The sequence below is a fragment of the Anomalospiza imberbis genome, chromosome 6, assembly GCF_031753505.1.
Source record: "Anomalospiza imberbis isolate Cuckoo-Finch-1a 21T00152 chromosome 6, ASM3175350v1, whole genome shotgun sequence".
Lineage (NCBI taxonomy): Eukaryota > Metazoa > Chordata > Aves > Passeriformes > Viduidae > Anomalospiza > Anomalospiza imberbis.
Window position 1 is genome coordinate 6009061 of NC_089686.1, and position 27126 is coordinate 6036186.

Here is a 27126-nt window from a genome sequence, read left to right on the forward strand (position 1 = left end):
CTGCTGTATGTTTAAAAAAAGATTGATACAATCATTTGCAGTGTGAAATCACTTAACAGATCAGTAGAACCCAGTAATCTCTAAAATCTCTAAAATGAGGCAGTAAGGGACAGGATGTGAGAAACAGGCTGTGTGTCTCTGCTGTCCCAGGACTTTACATCTAATAGTAAGAATCACAGTGACAGATTGTCTGATGATGTGCAGCCAGGGGCTGAGGAGAGGTTTGAGCTGGTACCTCCATATCTGACACTGTGGTGTTTTTCCTGCCTTTCTCTCATATATTCTATATTAGCCATTCTCAGAGACAGGATTTTGACTCGCCAGTTGGTCTCATTTGGTGTGAAAAAGCAGCTCACACCTCTCTGCAGCACCTCTGGTTTCCAGCTCTCTCTCGCTCTCTGGCCTGCTCTGTGGTTTCTGTTTTGCCTTTGCTTGTTTCTTTTTTTTTTTTTTTTTTTAATTCCTTGCCATCAGTCTGCATTTTAGCATAGCACGGTCTTTTCCATTTTTTTCTCATGAGTACATTTAATTTTACTCTGTCATGTAAGCAAGACATCCCTTGGAAACTAAATTCTTCATGTACATCTCCACTTGCTAAATTTAGTGTCTTAAAACTCCTATGATAGCAGTGGCATCTTAGTTTGGGAATCCTGTTGTCATTTTTGGATAGAAAAATGTTTGCCATCCTTCACAGCTTTATAGATGCTGTAGTAGGTTCAAGCAGGACCAGTGGTGCTGGGTGCGAGTCAGAGGGAGAAGTGCACTGTCAAAGGGATCATTTAGGGTTGTGGCAGCTCTCTGGAGCTGGCTGGCTCCACAGTCAGGATGGGAAAGAGGATGACAGTTTAACTATGACAGTAAAAGTCAGTATGGGATGTCTGTGCTCCAAAGTGCTTTTATCTGACAAAATAGTTGCAAATCAGTGCTGTCCCTGATAGCATTGGAGCTGGCTTGTCAATGTGTGAGTTAGTTCCTAGAGGGATTCTCTCCACCTAGACTGGTCAGTGTGCTCATCCCATGCTAAATGTATTCAGTTCTGAGCTTTGTTCCTTCAGAATAACAAAGGTTGTCTAAATCAGGAATGACTAATGAAAGACTAGCTTATCCTGTTTGAATTCCTACTTTGTCTTGCATCTGCTTTCTTAGTAAACAAGGACCTATAGCTTGTTGGCCTTTTCCTCAGGACTGAAGAGCAGAGGAAAAATAGAGTTCCAAATAGTGAAATTTGGGATTGATTTACTGCATGTTTTCTTCTAAATCATATCCTTCAATTATTTTAAATTTTACGTGCTTTTAATGTTATCCTTCCCTTACATGTAAACTGGCACATACATGAAGCTCTCCATACCTCACTTCTTTCTGGTATCAATTTTTAATAACATCTATGTTAAAGTTGCCTTCTTTCTTACTTGTTTTTAAAAAGCTTCTCTGTGTCTTCTGTGAGATTCCAGCAGAACAGGAGCCTGGTGTTTGCTTCTGCTGTTGCTTGTGAGGTTTAAGTCAGTGGATTCCCCATGGCTTAGATGGAATTATGCTCCCAGCTTTGCACTGGCTAACTGGGAGAAGAACTGGACACGTTTCCTTCCCCCTTCTTGCATGCAACAGAGTTGATAATGATGGCTGGGTTGTACATTATTTATTGGGCACAGCGAGTGCCCATGGTGCTCTGAGAAAGAGGAAGGAATTGGCTTCTGTCAATGAGTTTATTATCTAGGTCATTCACAGACTGAGGCATCACACATTAATATATTCAATGAAAATTTATTCCCTCAGGCAGTTTGCTAATGAGCCTGGAAGAAAATATAACCATGTGAGGAAAGTGTTCCCGCGCAGTCCAAATCCATGGTGGGATTTCTTGTCAATGCTGCTTGATGGAACACGCTGTTAGTACAAAAACTACCGAGCTTTGTGTAGGGTGAGCCTCCATCTCCTAATAGGGCTTGGTGGGAGTATGGCTGCTGATAATCAGTTTTCTACACGGAGCCCCACGCTTATCACTTCATTATCTGTTTACTTGGTAGCAGTAAAAAGTCCAGCTTTGGGTACTTCCCAAGAACTGCTCACCAGACTGGTTTGTAAGGGAGGGTGATTACTGGAGATTGTTGGAAATGACCCTGCAATCAGTTTTCTTTTATAGAAGTTTGTCCCTTGTTTCTGCAAGGAACTCCTGATGTGGCAGCTAAGAAGAAATGCTGGTTTATTTAGTCTTCTTGAATATGATGGGATGTAACTATGGTTAATTTAGTAGCTACTTTACAAGCAACTAAGCTGTTCTCAGCTTAGAGTGGAACAGAACTGCGTGGAAAAGATAAGCCATCTTCCTCTCAAAAATTAGCCCCTGTTACAATAATCCTATGAATACCGAATGATAGTAACTAATTTTGACCATGCTTTAAATCAATTAGCTTGAGTAACATGTAGCCTGTCTTGCCAATAAGGAATGGTGTTTTCCCCTCTTTCCTTGATGCTAGAAAGGAACATGTTCCACTTTCCTCTTGCTTGAAAGGTTTATCAAAATCTAGATCTTCAAATTCATTTTGCTCATGTCCAAGAAAGGGGCAAGTTCTAGAGCTGTCCTAATGAGCCCAGACAATGGAGCTTTATTCTTTCCCTTTGAAGGACAAAAGGGGTAGGATATAGGCAAAATAAGTGGTACAGGAATAGATAAAAGTTTCTTTGGCACGTTTGCACAGGTTGAGGCTGATTTCTCCAGCTCTACCTAAAGCACAGTGGAATCCCCTCATATTTACTGTTAAGGAGCTGTCTCTGCTGGCCTAAACTCATTGTATCCACATCCTTAGGGCTTGTCATCCTCTGGGAGTGACAGTGTCGAAGAACAAACTCCTGGATTCTGGAGGATCAGGGATAAAGCATCAAAAATCCAGGCTGTGCTACACATCCTCACAGAGTGTTTTTCAGCCCCTTGTAAACAAAACAGGTTCATGTGCTAGCATGACCCTTTCCATCTGGGCTAACATAAGACTTATGAAGTCATCCAGTGTAGGAATGAGTTTTGTGTTTAAATGTGAGGGAGCACTTTTTCAGCAGGCCTGTGACTTGTGAGCTCTGGCAGTTTGGGCAGGGCAGATCCAGGAGGGCACCCAGCAGGTTTTTGGCCTCCTCTGCCCCACGGGCAGTCGCTGTGCAGCAGGAGAGGTGGAGAGCTTCCTGCTTGAGCCTCTGCTTCTCACATACCCCATTTCACAGCTGAGCTTGCTAAAGAAACCATCAGTCAGGCACCAGGCAAGTCAGTGTGGGGGGCTGTTCACTGTGGTTTTGGAGTCGTGCGAAAGCAACCGTCCATTGTGCTGCCTCTGCAGAGGAGTGGTGGCGGCCGGAAGAAGAGGCGGGAACAGAATTTTGGGGCAGCTGGGGCCCTTAATCTGCTTTTGGTCAAAGCTTGATGCAAGGATGGTTTTTCCCTGTATTTTGTATCTACCAAAGAACTTGGTTAATGATGTATCAGTTCATAGAATCACAGAACGGTTTGGGTTGTAAGGGACCTTAAAGCTCATCAAATTTCCAGCGCCTGCCATGGGCAGGGACACCTTCCACTCGACCAGGTTGCTCCAAGGCATGTCCAACCTGGTCTGGAACACTTCCAAGGATGGGCCAGCCACAGCTTCTCTGAGCAAATTGTGCCAGTGCCTCACACCCTCATAGGGAAGAATTTCTTCCTAATCTCTAATATTTACCCTCCTTCAGCTTGAACCATCATCAACCCTGTACTTCCCCAGGAGTTTCTGATGACCACTGTACCAAGCCCTGTTCTGAGGTTACCTGTGCTCCTCTGGAGGGAGTGTTGTGAGCTGTGGCTGCTCTTCTCTCTCTCTCTCTCTCTCTCTCAGCTGAGAACTGCTGCGTGTGGCTGCACATCTGCAGGAGAGCAGGATGTTGATGCAGTGGTGTGGAGCTGCCTATGAACGCCTGTGTGCTGTGGCACAGACAGGACATGACATGCATTCATTTTAGCTCTTGCTTGGTGCTGTGTCTAGCGAGGAGAAACCCTTTTGGCTGGTTATGTTCTTCCTGGTTAGCGCTATCTTGGTTAAAATTCTTAGAATTAAAAGCTTCAGAAATTTTGAGAAGGAGCTTAGAACAGAGAATTGAAGCTGTATCTAAAATCATCACTTGATTCATTTTAGAATAGCATGATTCTGATTTTGATTCATTTTAGAATTGCATGATTCTGATTTTGTCAAGAATAATATTGAAGGATCTGAGTGATTTCTTCACTCTGAAGGATCTGAGTGGATTTCTTCAAAGAGGAGCAAAAGATCATTCAAGTTGTCACATGTTTTGTCTTATGTGACGTGATCTCAGAAGGTTTCTGGTGTGCCCTTGCAAGTTTGTAATTTCCCTTTGTCATGGAGAAAGCTGTGTCTGTGATTAATACGAGGTCACTGGTGTTATTTCTATATATAAATAAGCTTAGTGCAAAGAGGCTTGCCTCAGCAATGCATATGCAGTACTCATTGTTTTTAAGTAATGCACTTCTTATTTTAGTAACATTTTTGAAGCTCTTATTCCTGTTTTGAACATGAACATTAGGTGAGAAAAGAGTAACTGAGCTTGCAGGTTTTAAGTAGCCCTTGGTGTCCCCATGTTTGGCTTCTAAAAGATTGCTCTGAAAATATCTTTGTGACCTCAAAAAAGCTCATCAGTGTTTTCTCAGTATAAGTTTTGTGGTTCATTTCTATGTTGACTTAACTATCTTTTTATGTTAATAGTTCTGGTCGTCGGAAATTTCATTTGCAGAAAAATTTGCAGATCTATCATCTCTGGAAGTGTTCAAGGCCAGGTTGGATGGGGCTTGGAGCAACCTGGTCTAGGTAAAGTATCCCTGCCTGTGGCAGTGGGGTAGGAATGAGATGATCTTTAAGATCCATTCCAAACCAAACCATTCTATGATTCTATGGAATTTGGGTTTGGTGTTTTTTTAGTTTTTTGGTTTTTTTTAATTACTCCAGCTGCACAAAAAATATGCTGTTTCAGTGCCTGATAATGTTTTTCACTGTCAACAATAAGGAATTTTTTCTCTTTTGAATATATATGTATATTTTAGCCAGTAAATGGGTAGTTGCAAAATTCTGTACACCTATAGCATTTCTTCTTACTCCATCTCTGACAATATTAAGCAAGTGTTTCCACAGGAACAGTGCTCTTTACAATAGACAGTGTTGTGGCTTGCTTCAAAGCCACAGCCAGAGCATGTAGGTGTTTGAAGAGTACCAGATCTTTCCATCTCTCGCTGTGAATTTTCCAGTGGGTCAGTACTTGTTCAGACTTTCTATCTCAGTATCCGAAACCACCCCCGTTTCATGTTGCTCTGTGTGGTAATGCCCCAGAAGCTTTTCAAACTCTGCTGGGCTGCAAGAGGAGTTTTTTAAGAATTGTGAAAAGTCGCATTTCGTGGTGCGGCCAAGATCTAGTCAGCAGCTCCAGTTCAGGATCAAGTGTTCAAGGCCAGGCTGGATGGGGCTTGGAGCAACCTGGTCCAGAGGAAGGTGTCCCTGCCCATGGCAAGATGTTGGAACTGGATGATCTTTGAGGTCCTTTGCAAACTAAACCGTTCTATGCTTTTTTTGTGGTTCCATCAAACTCCTTGCTACTGTAATCTTATCTCAGGCTCTTTCAATGTAATGTGTATTAGGAGTTGAACAGTGTTAGGTATTTTATTATCTTTCTTAGGGAACTGTGTTCGTAATGTTTCCCTTCACTGAATGTGAGTCAGTCATTAAAAGGGACTGGATCTCTTCATTTACTTCCCTCCAAGGTGGTTGCTGAGAGGACAGGAACTGAGTGGGCTCTTGGCTTTACAACACAGGGCTTGGTAAATCTTAAAGAAGGCAAGCAATTTGACTTTATTTTCAGAGGAGATAAATGCTGTCCAAGGGATTTCTGTCCTCAGCTGGTGAGAATTAAGGTAGAAGACTAAAACTAATGTGACTTTTCCCAGAGTGAGTAAACTCTTGCTTTGGGAATTATGGGAATGTATCCCCACACACAGCAAGGGCTGTTTGTCAGCAGGAAGAGGAGCATGAGGTCCACATTAGCAGTACCACCCAGGTGGGGATGTGCTTTTCTCCAGGAGGAAATTTATACTTTAAACACATTAGCGTGCTGGAGTTAAAAGCATGTGTGTTTGTATATAAAACACATGCAACACTCTGGCACAGATAAAATGCCAGGCCTTCCATTCACAAAGAAACAAAACATTAAAACATTTGTCAAGGAGGGAACATGACAACAGTTGTCCTAAATATGACTGGCTTTGTAAGTGAGCCTGTCCTGCTCTTGCCTTACCCAGGATTGCCATGTGCTGGGGCTTGTGGCAATCCTCAACAAAACCTTTGTTTGGAGAGCAGAAAGTTTATCTGCAGGTTTGTGGATGCTGAAATGTGAATGGGAAATGTGGTCAGCACCCAAGTTATGTTCTTGACTGACCTGTCAGTAAAACCACTCCAACCATGTTCTGACCTTTTCCTCTACATACCCTTTCTGGGTGTCTCAACCCTCTCGTTTATTTAATCCAAGGTAAATCTTGGTCACATTGGTTCCCCATCTTGAAACCACACTTTGGAAAGGGAAAAAGAAATACTAAAAAGAGGAAATACATGACAGCATGCTGCTGGTACGTGCCAGCAAGCTGTCTGTCAGCTTGCAATTGTTCACAAAACCTTGGAGAGCCTTCTGTCCTTCAGAGGGAGGCAGGTGGCTGGGTCAGCTGAGCAGCACATCCCAGTGACACGGCTCCTCGTCACCATCCGGTGGCTTGGGAAGGCTGGAGGCTGGTGCTGTTCAGCTCCTTCCTGGCTTAGCCTAATTGCTGGAGTCACAGCTCTGACTTCATGGTCACAAGTGGGTAGTGAGATCATCTCTCTCATGAGGTAGATGAGGAAAACTGTAATCACAGACTTGATAGGACTAAAAATTGCTTGGTCTTGGACAGTCTGTCTCTTATTGTAATGCTTGGCCTCAGGATTTCAGGACAATTTTTTTTTCCATATTATTTTTGGTACTGATATCCAACCCACTGTCCTTCCCCATGAAAAACCTCACCTCTGCACCCTTTTTTCTAAGTGCTATTTCACAGAAATATTTTGATTGTACTCTTCCATCATCCCCACAAAAAAAAAAAAAAAAAAAAAAAAAAAAAAACCAAAACCCCAAAAAAAAAAACCCAAAAAAACCCACCCAGAAAACCAAACACATAAACAAAACCCACTATACAAATAGGATATGATCTAACTTGGCAGAGCAAGTGTTGGCAGTGGCGTGTCCTTTCTGGGTGTTGTCATCTGCAACCTACGTTCTTTTTGCTGCCTGCAGACTTGATTGTGGCTCCCAGCACTGGACCTCATGGGATTGGAGCAGAGATGTGAGCAGTAACATCTGGACACCAGAAGCAAGCATCATACCTTCAGGAATGCTGGGGGAGTGCAAGCCTGGGCACTCCTTTTCTTTTTTTTTTTTTTTTTTTGGTACCTTTGGAAGCATCTAATTGGCTATGCAACCAGAAACTGCTGGTGCTTTTACATGATGTTCTGGGATGTGTGTACCAGGGATATGGAGCAATCCCATAAGTGGTTGGCAGGGAATGGGAGAGGGAGTATGTGGGCTAAAGTACTTTTAAACCTTTCTTTTCATCTTTCCCTGTGTCTCAAGCAGGTTCTTTTCCGTGAGATGCCACTCATATTTGAGAGTTTGCTTTTCATGCTTCTCTCTCAAATTATTGGGCAAATAATCTTGCAACATGGAGAGGGGATGTGGTGGATTAATATTGACCGGGTATAAATGTTAGTCCTTAATAATTTCAGTGCTAAGAAACTGCCAGGTGAGGAAGTGAGAGGAAGAAGAATGAAGTCACTGTGATCAATTCCAGATCTGGGAAGAATTACCAGAGCTGAGGTGCTTAGGCTTCCCCATAGTGTTACAGCCCATGCTAAGGTTGAAAGTTGCTGGATTTAACCTCTCCTTTTTGTATCCTCACTAAGGATGAGTAATGGGACTAACACTTTAAATGGGAGTGTGAGCGATGTTGAGAACTGTACTTCTAAAGACTGGCACGCCCCTGAGACATGCTATTTGAAATATCAGGATTTGCCAGAAATATTGCTGATAACTTGATCCTGCACATAAATTAATTCATTGTGATGCTGACAGGGGTGGTGTTGTGTGCCCCTCAATCAATTATCTCAAGGCTTTAAAGTCACTGAAAAGACTGAGGGTTCTGGTGCTTTGAAGCAATTGACTCTTCTTGATGTCTGGACTTCTGTGGAGTCCAGGTACATGTTGCTTTTTTGGGTTTTGCCAAGTTTTCCTTGCACTTCTCCAAGCAGTGTGGCTGCTGTGCAGTGAGCTAGGTCTGCTTTTTGAAGACCCAGAGCCCTGTTTCTACCTCTGCTCCTGCCATCCGCATACATTGCTTTCCTTTTCTGTAAAACTGATGGTGTGAGATGTGCTCAGCACCCAGAGGGGCTTTGCTGTCTTTGGTTGGAAAGGTGGAGATGTGTGGGATGTGTCTGATGTGCGTGATGTGTTTGGAGTGCACGATCTCCTGTGCAGCTCCTTCCCTCTGTCACGTTGGCTTCAGGAGAGATACGGCAACAGCGCCGGAGGAATGTGACACCAGGATGGCAGCCTGGGTGACAGCCAGCGCTGTGGGCCTTCCTGAAACTTCTGCCATCCACTTTTTAGGGTTCCAGCTGTCCCCAGTGCAATGAAGATCAGTAAAAGTCTTTTCAACACTTGGTATTGAAGGGAGGGATGAAGAAGAAAGGTGCCTGTAAATCAAGTTCTCTGCAGAGCTGTTGTTTTGCATCTGTACCCTCTGTGTTGTAGAGCCCCATCTTCCTGGCATCAAGATTCTGAGCACATCTCACTCCAGAATCCTTCTTTTGTAGTTTTACAGTGCTCATTATTAGTGATCAAGCATCATAAATAACTGAACTTTTCCATCAGATTGTGTTCTGCTGCAGCACCAGGACTTAACTTATAACTGTTGCTAAAAGGAAGGTATTTGGCTCTTCAGTATCTGACTGAAATGGTTGGAGTAGGAAAAAGTTATGACCTTTCCCCTTTTTACCTGAGGTGTTTAGAAATTTGATGGATTAGCTTGAGGACTAATGGATTTTAATGGTTCATGATCTCATCTGCTGTGGCCTGGTTTTAGAAAGAAGAAAGAGCTATTGGACAAAAATGGAAAAGCAGCAGTACACCAAATGAATTACATGTAGTAGGAAGATATTTTAAAAATAGTGACACACCTAATGGAGACTCAAATGAGAATAATTTCTCAGAAGTTTAGGATTATGCAATAAAGCCTATGAATAATGAGAAAATATTTCCCAGCACTGAATAGTGGAGAACAACACAAGCAGGTGAGTGAGCAAAGTTCTGGGGAGACAGCTGCAGAGGGGCTCTTCACATAGTGATGCAGCTGGTTTAGGGGTCCCTGCTCCTTGGGTTGGATCCATGAACAGCGTATTGGGGGCTCTGCCTGATGCTGTACAACCCAGTGGGTTGCCCCTAAGTTACCCCTAAGTGCTGTCCTGCTCTAGCTGTGCAGTGGTGGTCCCTGGGCTACCCATGAGACAACCTCAGACCATGTGCAGGCTGTGCTGCTTAATGTAAAGTCATAAATTATTCATAAAGTCTGCCTCGATTTGTTAGGGAGGTTAATTAAAGCTGAAGGTGAGTGCTGTGCCTTGGAAGACTTCTCAAGACTGAGAGAGCTGTTGTTGCTTCTCTGCCCAATCTTTTTGTTTCTCCTCCTGTATTTCTGCCTGGTGGCTGTTCTGTTCCTCTCTGGGCCAAACCCAGGTCTCTGGTGTGCACTGGGCTACCTGAGCTTGCTTTTTCGTTGCTCTTTCCTTCCTAGGGGGCATTGCCTCAGTTCTAAGCACATCTGTGTCATTGCTTTACTTGAGGAAGCTCTGCTCAGCATCTCATTGTGGTGGCCCTTGGAATGTTTTCATGTAGGAAGTGTCACCAACTTGCCTACTTGGTACCAGTAAATTAATTTATTTCTTTATAATTGTAAACAGAAGAAGTGGCACAATTTCCTGTGTTTTCTGCCAAATTGTGTTGGGTTCATGTAGGAGACAGAGAATACTCTGGTTGATAATCTCCAGATCTTGGAGATAGAGAAGGGCAATTCCTGTATTGTGTGCTCAGTGATACACCTGAATCGTGAGCTGTCAGGATCATCCCTTTGCAATTCCAGCTCCACAGCTATTGAAAGATGTTAGGTTTGCTGGTAATAACTGGTTGTTGAGGTTTATTGATATGTTGTCACTGTTAATTGAATGGAAATAGAAGATTTTTATTGTTTGATTATTGGTCAATGCTTTGAAGTCCCCACAAGAGCAGAGACCTTGTCCCACTCTCAGCCTCTTTTACCTGCAGTTGCACACACAGGTGTCTGCAGGCAGATTTCCATACCTTGCATAAGCAAAGCTGATAGCCTGATAGCAGCTACTGAATGCGAGCATGGGTGTATTTGCTGTAATCAAGTGTTCAGACAGCTGAAAATTAAGCCCTGCATTTGCCATCCTTTAATTTAGTGGTCCTGCATTGATGTCAGCGTTTGCCTTTGGGAAATTCAAGTAATCTGTGATTTTTCCTTCCCATCCCTTAAAAAAAACTAGCTGTAAGAGGAAGACAAGAGGAGTTGGAAGGAAAATACAGTGGTAGACTGGACATGGTGGTATTTGGCACGGTGTTACAAAGATGCATGGTGAATAATTAAGGTTTAATTGTGCTCAGCAGAGCTAAAGCTCTGCTTGTATGTGCTTGTGGTAGGGAAAGGCAGCATCCGTCCTGCCCACGCGATTCTGGTTTCACACGGGCTGTGGGAGGGAGCTGGGGGGTTCCTGTCCCTTCTCTCTGCTCAGGGAGGCTCAGAGCAGCCTTTTCTCTCTGCTTGGCATCTCCCCTGGCCACCATGTGCTGTCCCTGGGGTGGTTCCAGCAGCTTTGCTGTTCGTGGCAGTTCACAGAGTCGTCCCACGCTTGGCATGTTCTGTGCCCTCAGGAAATGGACCCTCGCTGGTAGGGTCTGGTCACCCTTCACATTTTCTTCTCAGCCCATTTACCAGCCTAGCTATTTCTAGCCCCACACCTGTAGGAGGCCGTGGATGAAAGCTCTCCTCTGTTGCAGACTCCAGTGTGTGCATGACATTCTTAGATTCTCCCATGTCCCCCCCATTTTGTTTTGAATTTCACTTAAATTTCTAAAGGAGTGGGTTCTTACTCAGTGATGGTACTGTTGGCATCTGTGCCTTGTCTTCAAGAAACTTCAGTACCATGGGATTTGTAAACAGGCAATTGGATCCTCTTCCCCTGGCACATAACTTGGGGAAAAAGGTAAAAAATCCCTCTGGAGAGTTGTTGGTATTGTTTTTCTTTGAAAATATAAGGAGAACCAATACATAATAGTCCTTGCACCGGTCGTGTCTGTGTTTCTCTCTTTTTAACTTTATAACATTAATTTTTTTTTTCAAATATGCTAAAGAGCATCTTCCTGCAATCATTACTTGTAAATCATTCATTGCTTTAGAGTTATTTCTCAAAAGCCATATAGGAGTAGGCTCTAGCTCCTGCTTTCAAAAGTTCTATTTTTTTTTTTTAAGATTTGAAACCTGTTTTATCTGTATTATATTTGTAGCTCTTCAAGCAGGTTTTCTTGGCAGGAATTTTCACAGGATAAATAAATCTTGTTCCCACCTCAGCAAATCTCCTGTAGAGGTGGGTAATCTCTTGGATGAAACCAGACTAAAATTGATTAAAGAGTCCAGGATTGGCTAAGAGTCATTAGTTATGCATACTTGTTCATGGCTGGTGCACAGCTTATAATTAGTCAGCTTGAACGAAAACAAAAGTAATATTTTAAGCAGCTGTCCTGAAACAAAAATTAGAATGACAATATTACAGTAATAGCTGGAATAACTGGTTATAGGAGTTTTGAGAGAGACTGACTTTCCACCCATGTGTGAGTTTAGCTGCAGAGTATTAAACTTTGTTCAGGTGAGCTGTGAGAGCTTTAACACTCAGGGTACATGGACCTGCTGACTGCAGGTGGGATTGGCAGCTTTTCCCAGTGCTGCCCAGGTCTGCCCCTGGCACCTGTGGTGGGAATTGCTGCCCTGAGCACTTGCCACCCTTTGCAGCAATAACATACTTGGTACCCTGTTGTGTGTGTGTGTGTTTGCTCTTTTTTTTTAGGCACCCTAATTTGAATCTTAAAAAGTGCATGCTGTGCATTTGTAGGAAAAACACTTCAATGGCTTGGTCTGCAAATGCAAAATCCCCTTTGTACTAGACAGCCCTGAGGATTTTCAAAGGTGTCTGACTTGATAGACAGGTGTCTGTCAGCCTCAAAAAGTGTAAGAGGGACTGATTAACCCAGACATTATGTATTTGGCTGAGAAAATTGCCATTTGACCTGTCCAAGGAGGTGCTGCCTTATTAAAATACAGAAAGATCTGACATTCCATAAGCATGATCTGGTAAGAGCTTAGACAAGAAAGATGACAAGAAATAACTAGAGGCATGTGAAAAACCAGCTTTAGCCTAACCCAAATCTTCAGCTCTTTCGACTGAGCCTTGGGAATTGCCTCTACAAACTACTGATTACATGTGCAGTTCTGTTAATTAAAATTAAAAATTATGTAGGAAGTCTAAAGATACAGCTACTTGTTTAATTAAGCTAATGAAGTCCCTAGGTAGCTTTTATATTTGCTTTACTCACTGCAAGTGTCGGGCCTGTTCTGTTTTTGAAGCCATGTCAGCATTGACATGCCTTAGAAAAAGGCTGTACTTCTAGGATGCTTATGGATTGTGCCTGCGGGGAAGGAAGGACGGGGCAGCAATGGGAGAAGGGATGTTCTAGGCTCCAGGGTAAACACAGTCATCTTTTGTGTCTGATCCAAACACAATGAAAAGATTCCCGCTGATTCTGATGTGCCTCAGATCAGACTTCCCAGGCTGGATTATCTGTTGAGGGGATGGGAGGAGGAAAAAAAAAATCTTAGAAACTTGTGTTTGCGAGATGTAGTGCTCTTGCCAGGTGCAGTGTTGAAGATGTCTTTTCATCCTGGAGACCCACCTTATCTACCTCATCTTGATTTTGGCGAGTGAGCAACTTGCAGGCAGGCACCCTTTGGATCTGCCTCTTCCCATCCTCTCCCGGGGCAGGCTGGGCTCTCTCGGAGGCCAACTCACTATACCTGCTCTTCAAGTTCAGTGGATGCTTCAGCTGGGTGTTGATGTGTTGCCTGAGAGATTACCCTCATTCTGAATTTGTTTTCCAAACCTCTTCCATTGATGAATCATGCACGGCCAGCTTTTATTATATGTGGGAAGGCATGTGATTAAGGAGCCCTGTTTTGGTCTCCCTGCATCTGCTCTGCTCCTGAACTGACTTATTTTTTGTAATGCAGAGAAGGGGAGTAAATAACAGCTGCCCTGTGGTTGGGAATGATGCCAGCACAGCCCTTTTCTGGGGAAGGTGTGTGAGATGCTTCACTGGGGCCCCTCCTTGTGGGAAACTGGTCCCTGGCAGCTCCCTTTGAAGTCACGTGGAACAGCAGGATCCTGGCAGGTTCAGGCATGGGGCACCATGTGAGTGGTTTGGGTTAGGAGTGGAGTTCCTAACTCCCAGCACACTGTCCTGGCAAAGGCTTGTGCCTCGCAGTGGAAGTGTCATGAAGCCGTGGCTGAACTCATCATCCTTACCTGCTCGTTTCCAGCTCGCCTGCCAAAATCCTCCAGCGTTTGTTTTCCCTGGTCCGGCTGTGAAGTTCAGCAGAAGTTAAAGTGTGTGCATAGCTCTGGGCTAAAATCCTGTGCTGTTCTTACAGGTACAGTTGAGCTCCAGCAGTTGATCTTTTCCTCCTCTTCTGCTGTGGACAAACGTGTAACCTTCATTTCCTTGAGGGTAACTAAAAGATTTACTACACTGATAAGCACACTTTCCTCTCCCAGTGAGCTAAAACTTGGCCAAGTTACCTCTAAACCAGCCAGAAAGTCTGTGTTTTTCCTCCTGGTTCTTTCCTGGGGGACCAGGATGAAAGTGCTGGAGAGGGGGAAGGGTGATGATTGCTTACAGGTCTACCTGCCAGTAGTATGATGCTGCATGCCACCAGTTTAGTTTGATTTATTCTGAGATCACTGTACCTCACAGCATTCACAGTATCAGGCATGCGTAGAATTTCATACTTCTCCTTTGCTCCCAACACAGCAGGACTTTCCTTTGGCTTTGCTACTAAACCTTCCAGGCATAAGCTTGTGATTCCCTAAAATAAGTTATCCCATGCCAGATCTTTGGCATTAGGAAACTTTTCTCTGTATGTATTACTCTTTGATGATTGTGTCAAATACATATGGATGGTTACATTCCTGTATCACTTCTCTTATACTATGGTGTAGGAGTTTCCCCTGAGCATCACCTGTGCTGCCTTCAGGCTGTTGCGCCTCTCCTGCTTTCTTTAAGAAATAATATCAGCTGCTTTGTTGACCCAAACTGATATCATGGTCTACTATGGACTTTATTAACTCTGTCAAGATTAATTCTGTGCCACCCTGTTTCTCTGTAAAAATGTAGGGGTTTTGCCTTTAATGTCAATGCTGGGAAATGAAAAACAGAGAAGTGAGGAGCAAAATTTGGTGTCTGCGTGGTGCTTGTGTTCCACCCACGCTGCTGTTGGGAGGATCCTGAGGGTGTTTGCTGGTGCTGGGAGGTACTGGCATCACTGGAGCTGTGCCAGCATGGAGTCAGGGCTTGGGCTGCCAGCCCAGGTCGGGTTATCCCTTCCATGGCTGGAGGGCCAGTCCTTTGGCTGCTGCTCCCTTTTGAACTGCTCAGGTCTTATTAAGTAACAGAACACGGTGAGAAGCCCTCTCTGTCTCTGAAAGTAGGTGCTGGTGCTTGGAAGCGCTTTGGTGACTGGAAAGATTGAAGGAGGGCTTATATCAGGAGTTCCTCCTTGTGGGGACACAGCGGGGTACCAGACTCCTGATCTGTGGGTCTCTGGTTTCAGCTGGCTCTGGGCGATTTCTGCGTGCCCAGCTCTGGCTGCATTTGCTGGGTCGGGAGAGTTTCCCACAGCGTGTGCTGCAACTGTGGCTGCACTGCAAGGGTGAGAGCGGTGCTGAGGGTGTGAAGGTGATGCTGAAGGTGTGAAGCAGGGGCAGGAGCATGAGTGGCTGTGCTGCAGGGCTGCCTGAGGTCACCGCCAGGGCCTGAGCAAGGTGCTGGCCGCTCACAGCCAGCTCAGCACGTGGGGCTGTCCCGGCACCGCGCGTGCAGCAAGTGTGAGCAGCTCACAGGTGTCAGCTGCTGCCAGCACGAGGCCACTCTGGTGGCGTGGCCGTGGCTCAGGGTGTCCCTGTGATGGTGGGAAGCATGTCCTGCCAGGCAGGTGCTGCTCTCAGGGAGTTAGTGGTGTTTCTCAGGCCAGCTCAGCTCTGCGGTCAGACATTTTCCTTTCAGGTTTTTACGTCAGGTGTTGTTTTCTGTTACGGGCATGTTCCACATGTCTGAGAGTTATCTCGGGTACCGAGTTGGCTGCTACTTAGCTGGTCAAATTCATCCTTAAAGGAGATCACAGCGAGTCCAAAAGCCAAACTTTTCCCTGTGGTCTGTTATTATTTCATTTCCTGGTATGTTATCTTTTGTTGTTCTGTTGCTATCAATTTAAGACTAGAGAAACCCTTAAGACTGTCTGGTTTAAACACTTGTCTAGGATAAGAATTCCCCATTGGTCCTGCATCCATCAGCACTGGTGTGCCAAAGTTTCAGCAGCTCCTGGCATGCTGGGGCTTCAGCCTCATTTTGGAGCCTTTCAGCTGAAATTTTTAATTAGATCCCCCTTAGATGTTCTGTAAGAAGATACAGAGTGTAGCTCAGGTCCTCTTGGCTGAGTGCTCTTGGACTGTGGTACAACATGAGCACAGCTGCTTACTAGGTGTAGGGGATTTGACTGGTCTTTAATCTTTGAGTCTGGAGGGGGAGAGAGATTGTTTTATAACCCTCATAAATCTCCTGCTATTGCTTTCTGAATTAATTTGTTTCTGTTTTGTAAGACTGCTATAGGCAGAGGACTGTGCTGTGCTAGGGGCAGAGGAATCCTCTTTGCAGAGATGGAGGACAAGGTGTGTCAGGACTGTGGGCCAGTTTTGGTCTGTGCCATGTGTCGAAGGTGGGTGATGCTTTTGATGGATTCCCTGGCCCCATCCCAGAAGCTTGAGTCCTGACAATCCTTTGCTTTTAAGACTGAGCAAGGAGTACAGGATTTATTCCACATCCCACCAGAGGTACTGTGTGTCAGAAGAAGGGAGGAAGGTTCTTCTTTGTTAGTGTGGAAGCAGGAATCTGACATATCCTGTATGGAGACTGGTAGGAAAACGATAAGCACTGAAGAATGATTTTGGAAACCTAAGTAAGTAAGGATTTTTCCATAAAACCTGAATCCTTAGTGACTTGTAAATCAATTTGTGTGATTATATATTATTATATATTTTGGAAAGAACCATCTCTTTACAAAGCTGCACATCTCTCCAGGGAACTGAAATTTAGGCAAAAATGATGCATGGTGTTGCTGGAGTTGAAATCTATTTGGGAAATGTCTTCAATATTAATGGAGACAGAGGGCTGTTCAAACACAGCTCCCTAAAACCAGTGTAATATGCAGTGCAAACAAGCACAAAAATTAATATTGAGTCAAGACTAAATATTTGCTTTAAAATTTCCTTGTGAGACTGATTTTTTTTTTTAGTGGAGAATGTAGTGTCCATAAAATCATCATTTTGGTAGGATTTTCCCAAGCAGTTGTAGTTTCCCTGTTTGTGTCCCACTGATAGGAGTGTGTGTGTGGCACCTTACAACCATAGATGGAATAATGTGAATGAGCTGTTTGCTCATTCTTTTTCCTGAGAATATTTCTTCTGCTCATCCTAACAAATTCCCAGCAGTTTAAGTAACAATTTCTCTACTTCTGCAACAGACTGTGGGCTAGGGAAATGTATGGCTGTCTGTGCTTCCCCTTCACTTACCCCAGAAGGCTGTTCTTTTCTGGGCTGTGTCAGCATTCTGTACCTTAGCCCTGCAGAGTCAGCGCAGCTCAGTCACCTCCTCCCACCTACAGCTGTGCAGGTGCTTTCCTTGCATTTGTAGCTTGGCTGTTTGGCTTCTCTTTAGGGTTCACCTTTCTGTTTTTCCAGTATCCTAATATTATTGCCTGTTAGGTTCGTGGCAGCAGCGTTTTTTGGAAACCAGGTGCAAGTTCTGGGTCAGGGGTGGTCCATAGCCCTTGCTTGAGGAGCTCAGGTTGATGTTGGGAGTTTATTTCAGTGAGGGCCAGGTGTTTACGCTGGAGAGGAATCAAAGGGCTCACGGGGTACAGGAGGCAGCCTGAGCTCATCATCCTGTGGTTGTACAGGAGGAGCAGGGAGGCTTTGGATGAGCACTCTATTAATTCCCCCAGAGTGCTCAATTTTCAAAATTCCTGTTCTGCACAGGGGATCGATATCCACGAGGTGTGAAGCTCCTCTTTGCTAATTTTAGTCTTGAAATTTGTGGGAAATTCAGGGGGTGCCTTGTTACTTCTTCCTTTGTTTTTGTTTTTTACCTGAGATTTCTGTGTGACAGCCTGACTCAAACGTCAGGAATCCTTAGCTTGCAAAACACCAAAAGCAAGACCTTTATTAAAAATGTATCTTAAAATGAAAAATCTACTCACCAAAAACTAAATGCTTTCTTTCAGGGACAGGCTGGCTGACACTGGGATTGAATGTCTGATCCCTAAAATTATGTTCTGTATCTCTATCTAATTTAGATTAAACGACAAGAAGTCCTTAGGTAACAGCACCAATAGTTTTCTATTTCCTATGGTTTAAGGCCAAAAGATGATTTATGTAAGAAATCAGCATTTGCCTCAGCAATGATGGTATTTTGAGAGACTGAAACAATTTCACTGAGATAAAATATAATAGAGAGGAAATATCCATGTAATTCTCGAAACAGCTGCACATTGATCTTTTCAGAGAATTCAGTGTTAGTCCTGCTTCATTTGTATCACAAATTGGAACACTATTAACCATTTTTTTTTTAAACTTCTGTTTCCTCTAGCAAGGTTGAGATTGTTCAGCACTTCCAGGAAAAAGGAGGACTCAAGTTCCTTATTTTTTATGGAGCCCTGAATGCTGAACAATTTGGGCACTGAATGCTTGATTTTTTTTTTTTTTCAATTAAGGTGTGCATGAGAATATATACACGTTCAAATTTTTTCAATTTTCTGCCTCAAAGAAACCAATCTTCTAACACTTCCTTTCCTTTTTTTCAGGTGGATTTGGAGCCAGAAGGCAAAGTGTTTGTTGTCATAACTCTTACAGGAAGCTTCACAGAAGGTAAGGGAGTTACTCTGGCTTGTTTCCATTCAGTGCTGGACTCTGGTCTGTGTCCCTGCCATCAGTTCCAGAGCAGTGCAGACATTTGGATTCTTCAGGGGCCACATGCTGTGGTGTGCCTGAGGTTTCTTGAGTGATGGGGGAGATCTGGAAGGGGCTGTTGGTGGCAGCTGGAGCTGTGTGTGCCCTCTGCTCTGATCTCAGATCTGGGGAGCTGGGTCATGCTCTCTCTGGTTTCTTTCCCTGAAGTTGTCCTTCAGACAGGTTGTTTTTGTCACTTGTGCTTTTCACCTGGCTGCCTCTTGAAGGGCAAGCTGAGGAGAAAGCAGAGCATGTTTAAAATGGAGCATGTTTAAAACATCTGGGTGGTTTTTGTTCCGTAATGGTTCACATCTGCTTCAGGAGCATTTCTGTTTCCCGCGTTCCCTTTGAGCAGGAAGCTTGCAAGATTTTTGTGTGACAGCTGCCCCAAAAAATTATCTGAGCAGCCTTTTTTTGGTAACTATATTTAATATATATTTAATAGTGTGATGGTTTTGATGTCCCTGTTGTTTATTGTGATACCAGTTACGAGCATGGATGTGAGCTGTGCTGCAGCAACCCAGGAAATCTCTGTATTTGTAACCAGAGAACAGGGAGAGTGCCAAGGTGTGCTGGGGAAGCCTGGAGGAATTTCTTGCAGGGATGAAAAGGATGTTAGAAATTGGATTTAATTTCCTATGACAGAGCCAGGGATGGAAGGAGAAGAAACTGGAGTGCTTTTACTGACTTACATCCCAATTTGTATCCACATGCAAGAGTGCCACGCTTGGCCATTTAAAGCAGGGTTGAGCAGGGATGGTGGGCATGAGCATAAATCCAGAGTGTGTTTCAGACCTGTGCTGGTGGCTGAGCATGTTGCTAACAAGGTCTCAGAGATGAGAAATGCAGAACTCAGATGTTTGTACAGCTACTGCTTTCCGAGGGAAATGGGAAATGTTGGAAATAATTTACTTCACTTTCCTCTGTTGTTCTTGAGGATGTGTAGACTTACAGAACAGGAACATCAAAGATGGCACTTGGGTTTTTCCTTATCTGGTTGTTCCCATGTATGGTCACATTTAGAGTTTCCAAGAAAAGTCTTCATCCAGGGCAAGCCTGATTGCAGATACTGACTTTTCCCAGTCATTGGGTAAAGGAGATATTCATGAAGAAGTGGTTTCCCTCTGATACACAGAGAGGTCTCATTCATAATATCATATTTAATTCTGCTTTTGCCTCTTTTGCTGAAAGTGTGGAGGCTCTGAATGGTATTTGAAATTTTAAGGGTTTTTTAGAAAAAAGTCTGAGAATAATTCCTTATTTGAAAGCTCAAAAAGTGGCTTCCCACTCATTCCCCTGATCTGGAGGGCAGCTAATACTGCCACATTATTTCTCCCTATGACTTCTTATGCTGAGCTAGTTGTTTTGTTTATGGAAATAGCCAAATTCACAGGGTCTCAGGCACCTCCAGTAAAGTAAAAGTCCAAAAAGTGGGCAAAGAGAGGGAGGAAGTAGGGGGGATAGAAGAAAAAATAGCAAAATCCAAAAAACCCACAACAAAACAATTGAGACTGGGGTTTTAGGCCCACCTGAGACTGCCCTATTTTGTTTGTCCTGTTTTACTTACTCAAAACAGGCAGTCCTAGTGGTGCTTGGACTTTACCTTTAGGACTGGTGTTTTTTTGGTTTGATCAAAAGTTTTGACCAAAACCTTAATTTGGTTCTGCTCACCTGCAGCAGGGATGGGGAGCAGGGTGTGACTCCTGGGAGTCTGCCAGAGGCATTTGAGAGCTGTCAGGATGTGAGGGCAGGATAGCAAACATGCAGCTGCAAAGAGGTCCCTTGTTTGCAGGTTCCCATATGGCTCTTCTGTCCATCACTGCTACCCTGCTGTTTTGAGCAGGGAGATCTGCCTGTTTGATGTGTTAAAAATACATGTAGTTTCTCAGAAAAAGAAAAGAACAGAGCAATAGGAAGTGAAGGAGGCCTAGAGAAATTATACCTGCCTCTCTTTATTTTCTCTGCTTGGATATACTTGCTGTGCTAAGCTGTATTTGATTATATTAACTACCCTCTTTCAGCTGACATTTCCTGTGTAAAGCAACCAGTGCAGAATTAAAATGGAAGTCTCCTTACCTTGGGAGGAGATTACCTCTCACAGAAATCACAGAATACTCTGAGTTGGAAGGGACCCACAAGGGTCAGCAAGGTCCAACTCCTGAACTCCCCAAGGGTGACACATCCCTGGTGGCCCTGGCACCCAGCTGGGGTTCAGGGAAGCACACTCTTCCCCAGCCATCTCCCTCACTGACCCAGGAGCTGTTCCTGTCCAGACTGTTTTACAGAGAAGGGGAGGACTGACTTCTGCCTGCCATACTTCAGGCATTGCTTAGGGATTGATTTCCTGCCTCCTCAAATGAATTTATTTACTCTTTTCTGGGTTTTATTTATTTCCCCTTTTAGGATTTTTTTCAGTCATCAGATTTTTTTTTTTCAAGTCATATGATACCTTTTGAAAACTTTCTTACTGTTTTTACTCTGGGTATAAATACTATTTTTTTTTCTCCCCCAAGGGTGTCTTCAGCATTTCTTACCTCTGTCTCTGTCTCCTTGCCTCTGCTCTCATCAAATAGTGAATGTGCCTTCTCTGAGGTGTGTTTTTGCTGTGGATGTGAGGCATGTTGTCAGCTGAGGAGCTGGGAGCAGCAGCAGGCTGCAGTGTGTGGGACCACACCAAGCTCTGCCCAGCCCTGGGGGCTGCAGGAGTTGTGGTGTGACGGAACCCAGAGTCTCCTGCTTCCCTCCCTCCCTGTGATCCCATGTGTGTGCCAGGATCTCTGAGATAATCCACAAGATCTCAACTCTTGCAGGCCCTCTTTAAAGGGAAAAAAATCTGCTTTATTGCTCTCTTATACATGTAGGGCTCTTGAGGTGCCCCAGAGGGTGTTGCTCAGCTGGTGACATGAATTCAGACCTGCTCTCCAGTGCTTGTTGCTTTTCCCACTGAACACTGGTTTCAGCTGTGAAAAGGCAAACCCTGAATTAACTCTTCTTGGGCAGGATATGTTTTGAAATGAAAAGCCTTGCAGTGAGTGTGGGTGAACCACTGCTGTGGTTTGTGCCTCTGGACCCCTGTGAGAAGCTAGAAGAGATTCCCAAGAGCTGGTGATGGTGCTTGGGCCAGGCTGTTCAGCTGCAGCAAGGTCAGGCTGGACACTGAGAGGCCCCAGGAGTGTGCCTGGATGTTTGAACCTCTCCCCTTGCAAAAGTCCCAGAGCCAGCCCAGTCTCCTCACAGCTTTGCCTGCAAGGTGTGCTGCTTGCCCTCAGTTTGCCACCTCTCTTTCTGTTTGCTCTATCTAATTCTGAGCAAAGCTAATTAAATTAATACAAATGAAGTATTTGACTGAATTAATGAATGAAGCAAGCCCTGTAGAAAACAGAGTGTTTCTATTTTAGTGCTTTGAACTCTTGCAATTTGCCTTTTTTATTTTTTTTCATGTTGTCACTCAAAGTGATAATTCTGGCTTGAAGTTTGGTTTTAATTTCATCGTTCTAAAATAAGTAATGGTTGTTTATTTTCTTTCAGTGTCAGTAAAGTCAATGACAAATTTGAGTTCTGGGCAAGAAATAGAATGACAAGAATATTGAAAAGCCAAGTGTCGGTAGAGCGGATATAGCACCTATTACTAAATATTTCATGTTGGTAGGGTTTGCAGCAGCAAGGAATCATAGAATCATATTGGAAGGGACCTTTAGGATCATCTAGTCCCATCCCCCAAGGGGGAAGCTGAACCTGTTTACCTACAGGTAACCTAAGAAGCAGGTTCAGGAAGCCTAAACCTGCTTCTGGACCAAGAAATGCTTATTTGTTTTGCAGCTGGCACATTCAAATGGTTTGTCCTCAAACACAGAGACTTGTTACCTTTTGCTGTCATTTTTCTTAGAATACATTTTTCTAACACAAAGTTTTTTTAAAGAAATAATGTTTTCTCTGACAGGTACCACTAAAGATATGTAGCCTTAAAGTGTCAAGTGGAACAGAGGTATTGTGCTAACAAGATCCTTGCTCTGCACTATAATGTAGCTCCTCAGCCCCATAAAATTTCTATTGACACATCTGTTATCAGCTTCTTGTACAATAGGGAGGAAAAAGAGCTCTACCCATCCTCTGTAAACTGCAATAATGACTGCTATCAGCCCATCTTTTATAGTTAAGGGAACAAATACTGGAAACTAGGAACCAGGAATTTAAAAAATGCCCTGTTCTCATCTCCTGTGTTTTGGGCCACTCTTCTCTTTTGGTTTAGTGGCTCTAGCAGAGTTTTAAAACTTGTAGTAGACACCATCTAGAAAACCTGCTGGTCCAAACAGGACATACCAGTGCAGAATAAGAAAGTTCTACTGTCTTTGGTTCACAGTCTGAGGACATGGAAGTCTTCTGTGGCAGAGACCAGCAGGAAGCATGCATTTCTACACTCTTGTATTTTTTTTCCAATGTCTGCACGTTTTTTCAGTGCTTTACACTTGTCACACCTGTGTGCTGTAGGCAAGGGATTTTCAGATCCTCTCCATGTTGGTTCAGCTCTGCATTTTCAGATGGAGATGGGTCAGGACAGTGTTGAGTCTCATGGGGGAGAAAATACACCCTAAGTGTGCCCTGAGAAGATTGAGCCCTTGCAGGGACCAGGAATGTAATCCACAAATGCTGTGCATCTCTGTGTGGCAGGCAGGTGAACTTCAGTGGATCCCCAGCCTTGCTGAAAGATGTCAGGTTAAAAAATAAAATGCCAGGTTAAAAAAATAAAAGGTTTCCAGAGGCTGATCTTGAAGTCCTGAGCAGGTATTGGTCTCCTGGAGGTCACACTCTGCACACCCCAACAGAGGTTTATCAGCCAAGCAGGTGGAGCAAGAGCAGCTCTGTCCTTGTCCTGAAGCCTCCATGAGTTTCTTTTTGTATTTCAAAGTGAAACTTTCAAAATACGCATATTGCATTTCATGTGTAAATATTGCCGAGAGAACCTGAGTATTCTTGCACCCTGGAACTCTGATATCTCATATATGTCTCTGTGCCATTAAAAAAGAAAACAAAACAAAGCAAGTTTGTTAAATTCCGAATTTTCACAGGGAGAAAATATTTCAACATGAAAGGAAACAAACAAAGCTGTTTATTCCTGGTAGCAGGAAGAGCAAGACCCTGGGAAATGAAGTGATTTGCTTGGTGTTTATGGAGGGACTGTAATGCAGAGGCAGGAGGAGAACAGCACCCCAGCCTGCCACATATCCACAAGACTACTTTTACTTCTCAGAAAATGGTCCAGTGTGAGCCCCACAGCTATTGCAGTGTGTCTAATGCCAAGAGTTTTTTGTCATTCATTTGTGACTTGCCAAGATGTGCCAACTGCAGAGACACCCAGGCACTGTAAAAATGCAACAAACATCAGTATCAGGGTTAACTTCACTTCCTCAGTGGGCTCTGTTTTGTCTGGGCTCTGAAACCTAGAGATAAATATGCAGGCTTGCAATCAGTGGGATTTCAGTGTTCCTGGCTGTAATGAGGAACAGAGGTTTCTTTGCTTTATTTGAATGTGATTCCTGGAAGAGGTGACGGTAGTTCCCCGGGGAGATGAAATCTCCTTGGCCTTGGAGGACAGGGCTGTGCTGGAGCTGGTGTTTGTGGGGCAGGATGGGCAGTGTGGGATGGAAGGAGAGGAACATGAAGCTGTAGGAGGTGAGTGCTGGGGTCCAGGGATGATGGCCCAGCCCTGGTTGCTGCACCCTGATGCTGTTTCGTGGCCAGCCCTCTCTGGACCCAGTGTGGTTGAAGGCACCTGGATGATACCCTGGATTGGGATGAAGGGGATGCCCTGACAGTAGCACACCTCAGGCTGTTCCTGGATTTCTCTAGACCACAGTTTGTGAGGTGCCTGAGTGATGGAATAGGTAAATGGCTGTTCAGAAGCCTCAGTGCTTTACCAGGGGTCACTCTGTAAAGCTGTGCCATAAACTGCAAGGAAAAAAATACCAACAAAGCCATGCTGTTCATCCTTTCCCTTTCCCTTTCCCTTTCCCTTTCCCTTTCCCTTTCCCTTTCCCTTTCCCTTTCCCTTTCCCTTTCCCATCCACACACATATATGTATATATAACTTCAGCTCAACCAACTATCAAATTAGTCTGTATCCCATTTAATATCTGAGTCTCTCAATTCTGGCTGCTGGAGGAGACTCCTGATTTAGGTGGTACCACCCCACTCAAGGGTTTTCCTTGTGTCTGGAAGCCCGGCAGCCCAGCCTGTCCGACGTCCAGAAGTCCTTGTCCCCTGAAGGTAACAAGTGCTGTTGTGCTGCAGTGTTTAATTACCTCAGTTTACCTGGGAGGTGTTCAGGCATGGTTAGTGCTCGTGGGGAGACCCAAGGGTCCCTCTGGCTCCACAGACATGAGGAGGATCAGCAGCATCAGTCTGCTTGGTGAGGGTGTTGTGCAGTTCAGTCCTGCACTTCACTGGAGGGGGACAGCATGTTCCAAATAACCAACTGAGCTCTGACCCAGCAGAGCTGGGTCTTTGGCATTAGGTGAGCTGGCATGGAGCTGTAGGAAGCAGAGCTCATCTTCTAGTGGTGCTTTAGGAGGTGAATACTCACACTTGCAATTTATGCATCTCTGCTTTAGGTTGTTGCAGACCATGCCCAGCAGAAAATAATGGGTTTCCTGCTCTTCAGTGCCAGCTGGTTTTGTTTCCTGGAGTGCTTAAGCAGCAATGATTCTGTTTGTTTTCCAGAATGAAATGCTGAATCAAAATAGAGCTTTGAGCAAAAAGATCCTGATGTTGTTTGGCCAGGGTGACGTCAAGCTTGGCAGAGGCAAGAGAGGGAGGGAAGAAAGGTTCTGCTGTCCCTGTCTGCTGTCTTTGGGGAATATTTACTCATTTGTGATGTGGGATAAACTGCATGCCATCAACATGGCTTGGGGTGCTGTGGACACCACCTGCACTGAGCCACCTCAGTGGCTGCTGCTCCTGGCACTGCCTGCACTGCTGGTGGTTGCAGATGAGGGAATGAGGCAGTTTCATAATTGAGGGTAAATCTGTCTGTCTGAAAAGGATGCTCTTGGGTTTCCCTGGGGCTGCCTTAGGTGAGGCCAGTTCTGCACCAGCTGTCTGGACTGGGCAATTGGAGTAGGGCTGTGGTTGGTTTTTGGGCCAGAATTCTCCCTGACTGAGCTCAGCCCTGCCCTGGGTGCTGCAGTGAGGCAGGAGGGGGAGCCCCGGCAGTGCTGCAGAGGAGGGAGCAAGGCAGGAGGTCTGGCTGAGCAGGTGTCTTGCTCTCCTTGCCCCATCTGCTGAGATAAGGGACCAGGGCAGTAAATGGTGGAAACACTGGGAAGAGTTGCTTGGAGAAGAAATAAAGCCATAAGGGTCTGGAAGAAGGACAAGAGATAAGGAATATAAGGAGAGATAGAAGGAAGTAGGAGACTGGTCTGGGGAGAGGTGATGGACAGGTATGGGCAGGAGTAGTCAGGAAAAAGCAGCTTAAAAGAAGCCCAAAAGGGTAAAGGAGGTGGGAGGAGGAGAGAATATGGACAGAGGGGACTGTAGAGGAGCTGCAGGGGACAGGGAAAGGCTGCAGCAGCAGCATAGCTGTGACCATCAAAGCCAGTTTCTTGCTAGAGTCTGGAACTGTTTTTAATCCCAGAATCTCAGCTCTTTTCTGCCGTCTAGCTGCCAGACTTGTTGAGCATGTGTGTCTGTCACTAGCACTGATCCACACAGTAAAGCAGAGTCCTTTCCTGGGAAGTGTGTTCCCCTGTTAGTGTTCTCCTCTCTCCCTGGAGCTGTGTGCTCAAAACCACAGCCTTGCTGCTGAGCCAGGACCGAGGAGACTGCTGCAGTTCCAGCAGATGAACTTGCTTCTAATAATAACTTTGTTTATAAAATGTAGGAAATTGCCTTAAAGCCAGAAACCTTTTCATTTGAAGGAAATCACTAGAAAATAAAACTCTCAAAAGTCAGGCAATGCTGTATTTTTGTGTCTAAAATGTGTCCTTGCTGTATGTTCACAGTACAGACTTGCAGATCACACTTGCAAGTCAGCAAGGATAAAGGCAGAAAAATGTTTCTTGTCCAGCCAGCCCAGCTCAGAGTTCTTAGGTGTTGAGTGAGGAATCCTTACTGAGTGACGGCCTCAGTCCAGTCCTACACCTGTTTTTACTTGCATCAGCTCTGGTTCTGTATTTCACTTGTGAATGGGAGGCAGAGTGGGAGAAACAAGCCCTTCAAGGAAGGGTCCAATTGCATCCAAAAGGGCTGATGACAACTTGCACATGAAGGCCATGGCAGAGAAATCCCTGCGTCCCATGCTGGAAAATGGCTGTGTGGGAAGGCAGTGCTGGATGGAAGGCGGGGTGCTGTGTAGGGGGAGAACTGCTTCAACCTGTGTGAGGGCTGCTGTGACCATCAAACCATAGGCTGGCTTTCATCTCCTGTCATTTGATACTAAACAAATTCCCTCCTGAAGTGTTCCTTCCCCATTGAAGGACTGGGAAAAAAGATAAAGCGAGGTACAGGTTTTAGGTGTCTCTCCCTAAGCTGTTGGGGAAAGTGACTTTCTTCCTGCTCACCCACGTCTGCTTGTTGGTTGAGAGGAGTGAGATGGGAGAGCCCGTGGGGAGGCAGGGTATGTATTTACTGCTGTTCTTAC

The 27126-nt window shown here is 44.6% G+C and overlaps 1 protein-coding gene across 2 annotated transcripts in view; it reads left to right on the plus strand.

Moving 5' to 3' along the window:
- The window catches only part of PRKCH (protein kinase C eta), a 130666-nt gene that overhangs the window by 26142 nt on the left and 77398 nt on the right, over nt 1-27126 (plus strand). For both annotated transcript variants that reach the window (XM_068192153.1, XM_068192152.1), the window contains exon 2: nt 18347-18410. In XM_068192153.1, the coding sequence (XP_068048254.1) occupies nt 18347-18410 (64 nt within the window). The remainder of the gene's footprint in view (nt 1-18346; nt 18411-27126) is intronic.